Source organism: Nicotiana attenuata, unplaced genomic scaffold (assembly GCF_001879085.1).
Source record: "Nicotiana attenuata strain UT unplaced genomic scaffold, NIATTr2, whole genome shotgun sequence".
NCBI lineage: Eukaryota > Viridiplantae > Streptophyta > Magnoliopsida > Solanales > Solanaceae > Nicotiana > Nicotiana attenuata.
Window position 1 is genome coordinate 319004 of NW_017670961.1, and position 14497 is coordinate 333500.

General features: G+C 36.4%; 2 protein-coding genes across 2 annotated transcripts; one reads left to right on the top strand and one right to left on the bottom strand.

Annotated features, from left to right (window-relative positions):
- Positions 1-5213: 5213 nt before the first annotated feature.
- On the top strand, positions 5214-9136 carry LOC109244836 (aspartyl protease family protein 1-like). The gene is made up of 10 exons (XM_019411990.1): positions 5214-6016; positions 6186-6321; positions 6446-6681; positions 7311-7535; positions 7656-7791; positions 8026-8099; positions 8187-8286; positions 8361-8421; positions 8605-8676; positions 8771-9136. Exons 1-10 carry the CDS (start codon positions 5700-5702, stop codon positions 9022-9024), a joined length of 1611 nt encoding a protein of 536 aa, XP_019267535.1. The 5' UTR covers positions 5214-5699; the 3' UTR covers positions 9025-9136.
- Positions 9137-10269: 1133 nt separating this feature from the next.
- Positions 10270-12490, bottom strand: LOC109244837 (UPF0434 protein Mmwyl1_2153). Its single transcript, XM_019411992.1, has 3 exons — positions 12275-12490; positions 12120-12174; positions 10270-10742 (listed from the first exon to the last, which is right to left on the bottom strand). The coding sequence occupies exons 1-3, from the start codon at positions 12373-12375 to the stop codon at positions 10635-10637; spliced, it is 264 nt and encodes an 87-aa protein (XP_019267537.1). The 5' UTR covers positions 12376-12490; the 3' UTR covers positions 10270-10634.
- Positions 12491-14497: the final 2007 nt, after the last annotated feature.

The following is a 14497-nucleotide window of genomic DNA, read 5'->3' on the forward strand; positions in this document are numbered from 1 at the left end:
TTTTAATAGTTGTCAATGGTGGAATCGTGGATGGGTGCAAGATACGCGGGGGAGGGGGGTGGGATGTGGAGAGAGAAACGTGGGGGGTGAAAGATACGTTAGAGTAATTTTAGGACACTAATTATTATCATTAATTCCCTTAAAATATACATAAATGGTAATTGAGTATATAAAATATAATTATAGTAAAACTTGAGTAGGGAGGGTAATATAGTTTCATATAGTGTATAGGAATGTAAAAATTCCATGTGTAAGATTTTAGAGGGTAATATAGTTTCAGCCCAAGACCATCTCATCACTTCTACTTGTGAAAGATTTTAGAGAAACTAAGAAGCTTAGTGATAGCATAAATAGAAAAAAACAATTGTGGAAAAAGGTTTATGAAAGTTTGGATCTAATGCCATGTTAATTAATCGCCAAAATTTCACGGTATAGCCAGTTTTCGGACTGGTCAATCAAAAATAGCCAGCGTTTACCAAGTCAATGAAAAATAGCCATCGTTTTGCTGCAATAGAGGCCGGTCCAGCATAATATATTGGAGTTCGGTGCACTTGTGTATGAACTCCAGCATATTATGCTGGACCGGTATACTTTGCTGGTTCCAGTATAATATACTGGACACTGGAGCACTGGTGCTCCAAACTCCAGTATATTATACTGGACCATTATACTTGCTGGAACTCCAGTATATTATGCTGGAGTTCTAGTGTATTTATGCTGGAACTCCATCATATTATGCTGGAGTTCCAGCATACTATCCTGGAACTCCAGTATAATATGCTGGAGTTCAAGTATACTTATGCTGGAACTCCAGCATAATATACTGGAGTATTTAGGAACAAGGCGTAGAGAACGTAAGCCACCAAATAATGGCGCGACAAAGCTGCTATCCTACCATAATTCTTCACACGGGTTGATTCACATGGCTACTCATACTCACACTTGACGTGCCTAATTCTAAAACAAAATGTGCAACTTGGGGAGGGGACTATCGTCCCTATTTCAATGAGAATTATTGTTCACAAAAAACAACGAACGCCAGATGTGAATTACCTGACAATTTTCACACGGAGAACCCAAGCAATATCAATGCCAAACTAAAGCTACTCACAGAAGCACAATGTAAGCACTAGTACAAATAGAAAGAAGATATCTGGGTTCTAACCACGGTGGTGAATCCAGTAACCTTCAGGGGAACAAAAGGGACACCCAGGTTGGAGTTTTGGGTCAGGGGCAAAACTTGGGGAAAGAGAAAAGTGGGAGAAAGGATTACCTCATGATAATTTAAAACTTTAGTAGCATGAGAAACATCTATAATTCCCTCTATTCTGGAAAATTAGTTTAATAATATTATACAATACAAAATCATAAAGAATAAGTGATCAAAGAAAATATTATATGATGCTGTAAATTAAATCTCAAATATTAATTATCTATCATTCCCCCAAACTGACGAGGGGTGCCCGACTCTAGTTACTCATCGAGCGAACCTTGTGTCTAATTGTTTGATAGATAAGTTAACTGTCTGAATTTAGCTAGAAATGTAACCATAGTTAAAAATACTGAATTGTCTAAGTCTATAATTGAACATGAAAAATTGGTCGCATGAGAATATTGGATTGTGAGATGGTGATAATTGGTCGCATCGGAAACGTTGTCATTTAAGAAATTAAAGCAAGCCCTTGCCAACTAATTATTACTGATAGGATACTCAGCAACTCTCACAAAATACCTCCTAAAAGCCAGAGCAAGACTATCTGAGGAATACATGTTGTACAAGAAATATATTCACACATAACATGTAAGTAATTTAAGGTTTGGAAATTAATAATAAACTGAAAGCTGAAACACTAAGTTGAACTGTAACTTCAAAAGCTTTATATATAAAAATATGGATTTCATGTAACCTAACCTACGATGCACAATTATAGCGCTAGCATTGGACTTACTCTATTTTTTTCTTGCAATTGCCATGCGATACATGAGTCTTGAGATGTTTTATTTTGTCCCTATGAATATTTCCATAGATAATTAGATACGTCGAAAAATCAAGGGGAGTCAGCGTATAGTAAATACACATAAAATAAAATAAAAATTATCTAGCAATATAGTGTAATTTTACGATGATTCAATGTGGCTCCGCCACGGTTTCACTAAGTCTCATGTCCATTAATATGTTCCAAACACTCTAATTCCCCTCAAATGAGTCTTAACTAGTTACAAAACGTTACAATACCTTACATTATCCAACATATAATTAATTGGATACAGAAAATACCTATGGAATTCAATGCAGGCTGGATATGCAGGAAATTGGAGTATATTTTCATATCGTGAGAGCAGGTCACCCGTGACACAATGCATCACATAAGTGATAAGACCAAGTACCATATATAACCATATCATAATATATAGCTACACTCAACTATATATGTAGTCTATCCATTGAAGCTATGATATGATATTTATTATGTTGGTGAAGTTATAAGTAAAGTTGAAAAATTAACGAAGAAAATAAAAATATTCTTCAGGCTGAGACGCAGATATTTCGTTCTCTTTAAGGAGATTCAAACTCACTGTATCAAAATCTTTGTTGGTCCAGCAATAATCTTTTTTACCTATCTCCCCTAGGATACAACAACCTGAGCATGTCGTATGATCACTCAGACAGATTCTGGACTAGTTGTTGAGTCCGAAGCTCCACCACAAATAACATATTTCTTCAACTAAATAACATTCTCTTTTGTAGTGAATAAGTTAGAGACTTATATTTAATTTTTCTTCTGTCAACTCTCCTTTTTACTACACCAACCTTACTTCTTATGCAAGCTTTATAGGAAACACGCATATTTATAAGTGTAAGAATTCTTGCTTGAAATAAATTAGAAGAAAGTTGGCCAATTATAAGATTATAGAGAACATGAATTAATGGAAATTAAGAGTTATGACCATTTCTCAAGATCATGGTAATAGAAATTAATAAGAGATCATGATATTATTTTTTTTAATATTAAAATGTCAATATTCCAACATATTACTCACTCTACTTCCTTTTACTAGTCTAACATACTAAAAAATAAATTTTCTACTTTACGTGTCCACTTTAACAAATCTACATTTATTATTTTCTTCCAATGGTACCATTAAGTACCCATACTTCCTAATCATTGCTTTGCTGACAGGATTTTTATTACTTAATATATGTAATTTAGTAAAACAATTACTTCATAAATAAAAGAAGATAGGATATGATATTGACTCGATATAAGATGTTTGGTACTCTGATAAATTTGGAAGATTGACTAAAATTTTCTTTTCTTTTATACACCAGAAACTACCCGTGCCCCTCAACTTAAAAGAAAGAAAGAAAAATCGAGAGAAATCGGCAACATGTGATCAAGTCGTCTCCCACTTTTCTGCCTCAACCCGTTTTCATTTCCAATTTCACGACGGAGTCAAAATTTTCATTATGGGTTATCAAAAAATAAAAAAAAATAAACCCACGAAAAGTCAAGAGGAGTCAATACATAAAAATATATTTTACCTAGTTACATAGTGTAATTTCTCGGTGAAGGGGACACTCCTTGAGTACATGTGGTTCCGCCACTGGCAACCAAGGTAAAGGCAAATTTAGGAAGAAAAGACAGGGCGGATTTATTGCCCAAAATTTGAGGCACGTGAATCATGATTTCTTCGTCAAACTAAGTATTTTACGTACGTATTTTTTAAATATGATATTATTTGTTGGCTTTCGTGCTCCAAAAAAATTGAATATTGCACTTGGTAAATATTGAAACAGAAATCAATTCCTAATTAATACGGTTTTTTTCCTCATTTCTTAAGAGTACACCCATATTATAAAATTCTAAATCCGCCTTATGTGTTAGGCATTTTGGTGGCTCAGAGCAACATATAAATTAAGGTTGTTCATCACTTCTTCGCTCTCTCGTGTGAATATTTCAGCGACGAATTCAAAACTTGTGGAGCCTTGTCTGTTTCATCTTCTTGTTTAGTTCAACAAAAGATCTTGGCTAATGTATAGGGTCAAATTTGACCCTCAGTATCTCTACACCAGTGGGTACGCCCAATGAGTGTACGCCGACCAACGTAGCAGGTACGACTCGGCCGTGAGGACAAAAGCGACATCGTTTAGAACTCAGCGTCCACGATAGGGAGACGTTACCTATTTTTGTAACTTTTTGATTCTTTCGAGGAAGGTCTCCTATTATATAAAGGAGACCTCCACATTGTAAAAGGGGGATCTGATCTAATACAACTCTCTCATTTTTCTGGCTTTCTCTCTCTATATCTCTACCTCTAACGAAAATATCTTATGGGTAAACATTATCACTTTGCAATATCAGATCCACGACAATATTATCATCTTTGCATCTCTAGACTTATTATATTTGATTACGATTTACCCCTTTACTATTTTTGATTGTTTTATCGCTTACAAAGTATATCGTTAACTTTTGAGCCAAACAGCTAACAAAAAGAGCTTTTTTTAACTGGTCTTTTAAGCCAAGGTCACACTGACTCTCACGTATATCATTTCTCGATCCTATAAAAACAATTGGTAGGACGACGTTACTCTTTTACCATTCAACTGCAAAAAGACTCGGACGAATGAAAAAAGCTTCTTTCTTCCATTATTTAAGTTAGTGAGTGCATATTATCATCATTTTTACTACTTTGTAAGTATTAAATACAAACTTACACTGTACTTGGTAAACACAATTATACCTCCTACTTACAAACTTAGACCTTGAATTCATTTAGTCTTATTGAGCATATAAAAGAAACCATGCAAATACTTTTCACAAAACAGAAGAGGAGAAATCATGAATGGATTAGAAACTGCAGTATCGGGTCTTCTGGTAGGTAGTACAAATACTCAGGCGGAGCTAAAATGCGGAATAGAAGCTCGGCTGAACCTAGTAACTTTGGTTTAAATTCTTTATCTATCTTAAGAAATTATTGAATATATACAAATTATTAACTTAAAACCTAATAAACTAGATTCCCGAACCTATAAGCTTCAAATCCTGCCAATACCCTCCAAATTCTTTGCACTTCATATCCACCAACAACATTAAACCTTGGGTCCCACAATGTCTGGATCCAAACATGGAACCCACTATACCTTCCCCAATCAGTACTATATAATTGTCCAAACATCCTTGATTTCACAAAGACGAAAAAAAAAATTTTTCCCTCTATTATTCTGTCATTCCCCATTTGACAATAAACTACTACAACTTGTAGTAAGCTTCAGTTGGTAGGTTCACCTTCCACCTCCTCCAGTTTCGAATTCGTCAACCCAAAATTTTCTATTCATATCTTCAATTATCAAACACCCTTTTGATTCTTGGTTCTTTCCTTTTTTGTCTCTCATCCCCCAACATACATATATATGGACTATGTGTTGTACTCCACTCTTGTTTTCATTTCTTATCACTGTTCCATTGAGAATATTTTGAGGAGTTCTTTTCCCAAACTGCTTGGGGTTCGACTTGACTTACACAAATCTTCACATCGAATGAGAATGAGAGGAGAAAGTTAAGGGTCATATAAGGCGAGAACAGGAATTCAACTGTTAAGACGCCTTTTGGATTGAACTCCAAGAGACAAAATCGTGCTGACAATACCTTCGCAGTTGAACCTGGGACATTGAGTTGCTTTTTCTTGTAATTCTAATGTATAATTCTAGTTGTACTAGCAACTTCATGGTGTCTGTTCTTTTTCTGGTGGTTTTGGGTTTACAGTTGCATAGAAATGAAGCATTTGGGACATTCGGGTTTGAGATCCACCACAGGTATTCTGATCCGGTGAACGGTATTTTGGACCTTTATCAGCTGCCTCAAAAAGGTAGTATTGAGTATTATTCAGCTTGGACTCAACGTGATCACCTTATCAAGCGTCGCCGGCTTGCTGGCACCGGAGGTCCTACTCCTGCGCCAGTCACATTCGCCGGAGGAGGAAACAAAACTGTTCTACTCAGTTCTCTGGGATTGTAGGTTCCTTCTTTCTTTTTCTGTTCCTCTCCTTTTCTGCTTTTAACTCCAGTATGGCAATAGCATGCTGTGATATTTGACTCAGAATTGCAGTATATGTCTGACGTTGTACAACAATCAATTATGTTCTTCCCTTTGGGATAACTAAATGTGTTTGGTGATTTTCAGTTTGCATTATGCAAATGTGACAGTGGGTACACCTGGGCAATCATTTCTGGTGGCACTAGACACAGGCAGTGACTTATTTTGGCTACCATGTAACTGTAGCAGCTGTGCCCGTTCACTTGTGACGGATTCTGGAAGAGTATGTCAATTTTTTACATAGTAATTTGCATATACAATACTTTGAAACAGTTAAATCACGTTTCCAATGAAGGATATAGATTAACTAAAAGACACTTGTTTTACTGTCTGTACCTTTGAAACAGCGTATAGATCTCAACGTTTACAACCTTAATACATCGTCGACAAGCAATATCGTTCCCTGCAATGGCACTCTGTGTGGACAAGGAAGACAATGTGCAGGGGCACGTAGTGCATGTGGTTATGTAGTTGCATATCTCTCAAATAATACCTCATCTTCAGGGGTACTGGTACAAGACATCTTGCACTTACAAACAGATAATACTCAACAAAAAGGTGTTGAGGCACCAATTACACTGGGGTGAGTGTGATTGTTTCTGATTTCTCTTTTGAAGATTTAAGGGGTCGTTTGGTATGATAGGTAAGCAAAAATAATCCTGGAAAAAAAAATTCGTACCGCTTTATCCCTTGTTTGGTTACTAATCCTGGGCTGGGATAAGTTACCCCAGGATTAAAAATAGTACCTGGATAACTTATACCAAAGGATGAAATAGTAATCTCAGGATTAAAAATAGTACGGGGATAACTTATACCTGCCAGAGGGTGGAATAGCAATCCCAGGATAAGTTATCCTAGGATAAGTTATCCTAGGATAAAATATTAAAATTGACAATCCAGATTAATATAACATACCAAACAGTCAATAAGAAATAATACCACAATAACTAATTTCACCACAACTAATCCCAGCATAACTTATCGTCAAACCACACGCCCCCAAGGTTAATAACTGCACACTAGATGGTGTGAGAGAAAATGTAAAATTCACTTATTGACTGCCCAACCTAAGAGCGGATAGCTAATGCGTTCCACTTATTGAACATGGTTCAATGGCCGATCCAGGACCCCAGGATGCCAAAGGCGTTCTTGCATTACACAATGCATTTTCTAGTCCACTACAATCTATATTTACTAGTAGTTCCATTTCAGGTGTGGGATGAAACAAACTGGTGCATTCTTGAATGGTGCGGCTCCCAATGGTCTATTTGGACTTGGTATGGACAGTATATCTGTTCCTAGCATTTTAGCCAGCAAAGGTCTTGCTGCAAATTCCTTTTCCATGTGCTTCGGGGCTGATGGAATTGGAAGAATAGAGTTTGGAGACAAAGGGAGTCCAGGCCAAGGAGAAACACCATTCAATCTTGAACAACCACAGTAAGCATTCACCTTGATTCACAGGGTTCAGCATTTTGATTCTGTTTCAAGCTTGATTTTATATGATGTGGGAATTCAAACTGAATATGTATTTTCTTCCTTTTCTCTGTCTGAATGCAGCCAAACTTACAATATAAGCTTGACCAGAATAACCGTGGGAAACAAGAAAACTGATGTTGATTTCACAGCCATATTTGACACTGCTACCTCATTCACATACTTAAATGATCCGGCTTACACAGTCATTACAGAGAATGTGAGTCAGGAGAAAAGGCAAATATATATGTGAAAAACCACTAAAATTTCAATAAATATTAAATTCTGAACCCATAATTTCAAAAGTACAATAAGTTCAAGTAAGAACCTTAAAGGTCGTAACCCATCAAGTTTAAAACCTGGATCTCCCTCCGGCCAGGAGCTGCATGTATGATCACTAGTTGGAGACTTTGTTGTTTATATTTAACTAAAAATTATTTGGTATATTTGGCAGTTTAATTCCCAAGCACAAGAGCAACGTATTCAACCTACTGTCCAACTTCCTTTTGAGTACTGCTATGGCCTAAGGTTAAACCAGCTTCTATAATCTTTGTTTGTATTCTTTCTCTTAATTCCTTATAAACTCTCAGAATTTAACACTATCTGTCTATTCAGTGCAAATCAGGATGCCTTTGGAAATCCTGATGTAAATTTGATAATGAAAGGTGGCGACCAGTTTTATCTTTTTGATCCAATCATAACATTGTCATTTCCGGTAAGATGGTATCTGCTCTTTGTAGGTTAGAGCATTCTCTATTATAATTTTCTAATTACCTCCTTAATCCTCAGGACGGATCCAGAGCATATTGTTTAGCTGTTGTAAAAAGTGGGGATGTCAACATCATTGGACGTGAGTATCTATTAACTACTAGTAATACTTCTGTTTATTTCTGCAACTAAGGAACTAAAGATCTTACCAATACCAGAGTGTTAAGAAGATTTTAAGTTTTTGATTTCATCTATATCTTGAGTCTGATTTACAGAAGAATGCAAAAATGAAAGAAATAACACTAATACAAGGACCCCTTTGCAGAAAATTTTATGACTGGCTACCGGGTGGTGTTTGACCGGGAAAAGATGGTTTTGGGCTGGAAGCCATCTGATTGTGAGTGTACATTCCACCTTTAACATAAGATATATACTCAACCTTCTGTTTAAGCAAAACCAGTTCAAGTCAAAAGGAGGTTCGTTTTTCACAGGTTATGATTCTAAGGAACCCAAAAGTACTACTCTGCCGATCAACAAGCAAAAGCCTACTGAAGCATCTACTCCTAACAGTGTGGAGCCTGAGACCACCAGAGGAATTGGAAATGGCACAGCTATGACTACTCCAGCTTTTCCATCACCTACACCTTCAGTAAACCATGCAACACAGTTGAATTCCTTCTTTTCCACACTAGTGATGACTCTGTTTACCACTTTTAGCTATTATTTGATTAATATTTCCTCATGAGACTTCTCTTTACCCCTGTATTATAGTGAGCTCTGTTTTATTGGTCGTATAGAAACTTCGAAGTGTCAAAAACACACCATTTTCCCATACTGCAATCTCTTTTTCTTTTTTATTTCAATTTACAACAGTGGTACCCTGGTCAGTTGGTGCAAACCTCAACTATTCCACCTGGTATCTGCTACTTCTCAGTTCCCACTAGCACAGGTACCAAGTAACTCTTTCCAACAATGTTTAGGCAGATGGGAAGAAAACACCTAACATTTTTGTCTCTACTGGAATTTGAACTCATTGACCATACTGCAATATCATTTTGTAATCAGTATTTGTTAATAAATTTCTTTTATTTTCACACACCTTTCAAGTACAAACTTGATTAGTAATAAAAAACGATGAGCTTACGTTAAGTGAAAAACATCAAGATTCAAAGAAATGGAGGATGAAGCGTAAGAGTGACACGGTTCATAAGACGTTTGTACTCTCATTCATAGGAAGTTGAAAGAGTCTCTTTTTGTTGTACAGAAACCGGAACCTAGCTGCATTATTGCTTTTTCTTAAAACGTTGTTTCCAATTGTTTCACAAAAGATTCATCTTTTACAAGGTGCAAGCCACTAAGAGCGATGCTCTCCCAATATACTTCTGTTTGCAGATAATATATGTTCTGGCAGGGGTCCTATGTAGTCAATACACAGGAAGAGTTGAGATGTAACCTTGTAGGGGAGGTATAAAGTAAGATATTCCTTATACATACTGCATAATTCTTCAACTACCAATGTAATTTGCATCTTTTAACTGCCACTTCAAAATTTGAAGGACAAAATTCTCTCAAGGTTTTAGAGTTGCAACACCAAATCTACTGATTTCACTTGATAAGCAATACTTTCACGGCAATACATATTCCTTCTCTGTGTTATATCTATTATCATTATGTCAAAGTATACAAACATTTGGAAGGTTGGGTTCAGCCTCTTGGATTCTAGATAAAATGCTGAGCAGGAAGATGCAAAATATGAAAATAGCTGGTAGTGTTCACCAATTGCTCCTTCTGTAAGTATTCAAGGCAAAGATACAAGCACCCACAATTGTGTTCAAGAGTGCACACGTATAACCAGGTCTTTTAACATGTGAGCTCTAGAAAACATTGATATTACGCTTATTAATTTAAAAAGAAACCAATGCCAGTAAAATGAAGTTTAAGCCATGTGTTCCAAATGCCAAGACAATTCATGAGCTCAAGGCTAACACCATTCATCAAAACATATCCTATGTTTCAATTGCTTATAAAAACACAGCCTCTTGGCTCTCGCAATGCAAAAAATGATTTGCACAAACTACCTCATGAAAAGAGATATAGAAATTCGGTAATGAGATAATGCTTGCGGAAAAAATAGAAAATTAGCCTCTTCCAGGTATTCCTAATCAAGGAGAAGCATTTCTTATTAACCTCACTGATAAGTATTCGCTACAACTAGGAGTGCAGTCAAGAACAGGTTGACATAATAAAGAGGTACAACTGAGGTAAACTCACATAATTTTTTCGAACATCTTCCATCAGCTTATGAGCTCCCTCACTGTTGTCATGGATAGTGTTAAGAACTACCTCTTTTGATCATCATGTTTTTTTACTAGGCAGATCACCAGCACCATTTGAATTCAATGCATCATCACTCTCAATAATCTTGCCATCTGTTGGTACAAGGCGAGGTACCCCATCGACTATCTAATTAAACACAAGGAAGAAACATAACCAAATGACAAACTTGACTAACAACAAAATGTAAATCATGAAGTCAAATACAAAAGCTCCAGTTGATATGACATAAATGTCCTCTTAATTTTCTTTGTATGTACTGAGTATATCATGAGGGAAATGTTCTCAAATCAATATTTTTCACTAATTTGACTGGAATAACTCTCTATTAAAAGTGAAGGCACTTAATTTCCTCAGATTTCCAAACTCTTAAAGTTATCCTTCCTTTTGAATAAACAAAATATTACTCATTCCTTTTCCTGAACGTTGTATTAAGCAGTTTAATTTTATTGACTTCATCCCTCCACCCCCACCCCCCCACCCCCACCCCAAACAGATGTATTTCTTTACATTTGCTTTGCCTTGGAAGTTGTTCAAAATAGTTTAGGCACACATACTCAGACATTGATTAAACAGTAGGAATGGGCAAGGAATAAATTTATTCTCAAAATGAATATATTGATTAAATGAAGAAACATGATTAATAAGGACTCATATAGCCGACGCCAACTAGTTTGGGATAGAGGCATAGTTGTTGTTATAAAAGATATATTAATCGATTATAAATCATAGTAACCTGCCTAAGAAAGCTTCGCAAAGCATAGCTAGCGCCCAGACTAGATAAAGGAGGAAGATTGCAGTATGGTAAAGCTAGTCTAAACATAACGAAGCTGTGAATACAACAACAAGAACAACATACCCAGTGTATTCCCACACTGTGGGGTCTATGTGGGGTCTAGGGAGGGTCTAGTCTAAACATAACGAAGCTGTGAATACAACAATAACAACATCATACCCAGTGTATTCCCACACTGTGGGGTCTAGGGAGTTAATGTGTGCGCAGACCTTACCCCTACCTTGTGGAGGTAGAGAGGTTGTTTCCAATAGACCTTGGCTCAAGAAAATCATTTCTCAGGAGGTTATAACAGAGTTGTGAACATGGATACAAATTATTTACATACAGTACCCCAACATAATTTAATGGTAAAAACTTAACTCCACCTGTTGTTTATACTAAACCAGTAAATGCAAGACACGTGTCTTTCATACACACTGTTTATCACTTATAATGGTTAATTGATACGTATTTTTACTTTAATTCAAACTAGTGAGGTTATATTGTTTGGTTTGGTGTAAACACTGGCTGCAAGTAAGTATTTATTCTAATTTATGCTCTGATTTCGTGCTTGAGGAACAATAATAATAGCAAAGATCATACAAAATTGGACTCATTTGACGGAATGTTTTCCGTAGTTTTAGCAGCAAATACTAAGAGCAAAACACAGTGGAAATGAAATTCAGTTATCAAAGACAATTTAGTAATTCAGTGCAACACAAATCACTCACCGGATAAGAAACACCAATGGTATCACTGATTAGAGAATTCGTCTTCTCACAAAGCCTTCAACAGAGGAAAAAAAACTACTAAACACAAAATTCTGAGTCCAGAAAAGAAAAATAATTTCCAATTATGTAAAAATTATGGTGGTTCAGTAACTGACCTTAAAGGCTGTTTTGAAAGTGGACAAACCAGATATTCTAACAGTGTTTTGTTAAACCCAACCGCTCCATCTTTTAGAAGTATTCTTCCAAATCTCACCATTTTTTATGTTTTCCTGCAAAATTTGATTCCGATGCTGGGGTTTGATATTGTGAGTTGAGAAGAATTGGGGGCGGGTCAAGATTAGCGGGTAAGAAATGGGTCAGCTCCATTGAGGTCAATATGAAATCTTTCTTGAAGAGCGGTTTACAATCACAATTGATTAGAAAGCATTATTTAGTATTTTTAACGTATATATAAAATTACACTGATAATATAAAAAATATAATTATTCTATAATCCTTTATATCTGATTCAACTTAAAAGGCCTCAGTCTTCACAATTATTTTTCTTTTATTTATCCTAAGGAGAGGTAGAGGCAAACTGAAAAAGTATTGGAGAGAGGTGATTAGACATGACATGATGCATGTTGAGCTAACCGAGGATATGACATGACCCTTGATAGGAGTGTGTATGGCGAGAATTAGAGCAGAAGGTTAGTAGGTAGTTGAGGGTCTCTATTACTACTCGATGTTACTTGTATTTTGGTTTTTCTACTATTTTGGTGTTATTACTGCTTATCTGACTTTTGTATTATTGTATATTTTTCTCTATACTGTTGAGATTATGCATACTTGCTTTGAGCCGAGCGTCTATCGGAAACAGTCTCTCTACCTACACAAGGTAGGGTAAGGTTGCATACTCATTATCCTCCCGAGACCTCACTTGTAGGATTGCACTAGATTTGTCGTTGTTGTATTGATTACTTGTGATTTAGACCTTCAAAATAGCTGGTTGATAATCAGCTTGCTAGCTTTCTTTCAATCCATTTTAGTAGAAACCTTAGACGGATCAATTTGGGTTAAATCTATTATAATCTTTCCTTAGTTATATCAGTCATGTAATGTTGAGCTAGGCAGCCATGGCAGAAGAAGAAGAAAGTCGATGAAGAATAAGTAGAAGCTTCATTCTCTGTATTAGAAATGAACTGTTCTAACTAATTCTAAGAAGCTACTATACAGATATAACGAACTTCTATTTATACTACTAACTAACTAACCTCCCCTTTTATCTACTAACTTCATCTAATTACAAAGTATTAAATTAACTACTAGACTCTACAACTGTTTCTTCTACACTCCCCCTCAAGCTGAGGGATGAAAACAGACTCTTCATTCCCAGCTTGCAGAGTAAGTAATCATGTTGTGGACTGCATAGACTTTTGGTGATGATATCTGGCAGTTGCTCTCTTGTGCCAATATGCTGAGTTTGAATCATCCCTTCTTGAATCTTTTCCCTTATAAAATGACAGTCTATATCTATGTGTTTGGTTCTTTCGTGAAAAATAGGATGAGCTGCAATTTGAATTACAGCTTTGCTATCACAGTGAAGTTGAACTGGAAGCTCAACTGATACTCCCAACTCCTCAAATAATCCAACCAACCACTTTATTTCTGCAACAGTAGTGGCCATGCTTCTGAACTCTGCTTCAGCTGAGCTTCTTGAAACTGTTCCTTGCTTCTTTGATTTCCAGGAGATTAAGGCATCACCAAACTTCACAGCATAACCTGTAACTGACTTTCTTGTCTATACACAAGCTCCCCAATCTGAATCACAGAAGGCAACCAGCTTTTGACTGCCATTTGATGGTAGAAATAGCCCAAGACCAGGATTGCTCTTAATGTACCTGATAACTCTCATAGCAGCATCTAGATGTGACTGCTTGGGAGCATGCATGAACTGACTCAGAACCTGTACCACAAATGCTATGGCAGGTCTAGTCATGGTCAAATACAACAGTCTTCCCACTAATCTTTGATCGCCACTTCTGTCTTCAAGCAACCTGTCATCAGACAAGTCCTCCTTGTTGAACACCTTATCAAACTCTATGGAGGTAAGCTTGTGATTGAATTCCAGTGGAGTGAGTGCTGGTTTTCCTCCTGATAGACCAGTCTCAGATAGCATCTCAAGTGCATATTTCCTCTGACACATATGGATGCCTTTCTCTGATCTTGAAAACTCTATGCCAAGGAAATACTTCAGTTCCCCTAAGTCTTTCATCTTAAACCTGTTCTGCAAGTCCTTTTTAGCCTTCTCGATCAAGTTTAGATTATTGTCAGTCACAAGCAAATCATCAACATAGACAAGTACAACCACCAAATCTGCTCCCTTCTTGCGTGTGAAC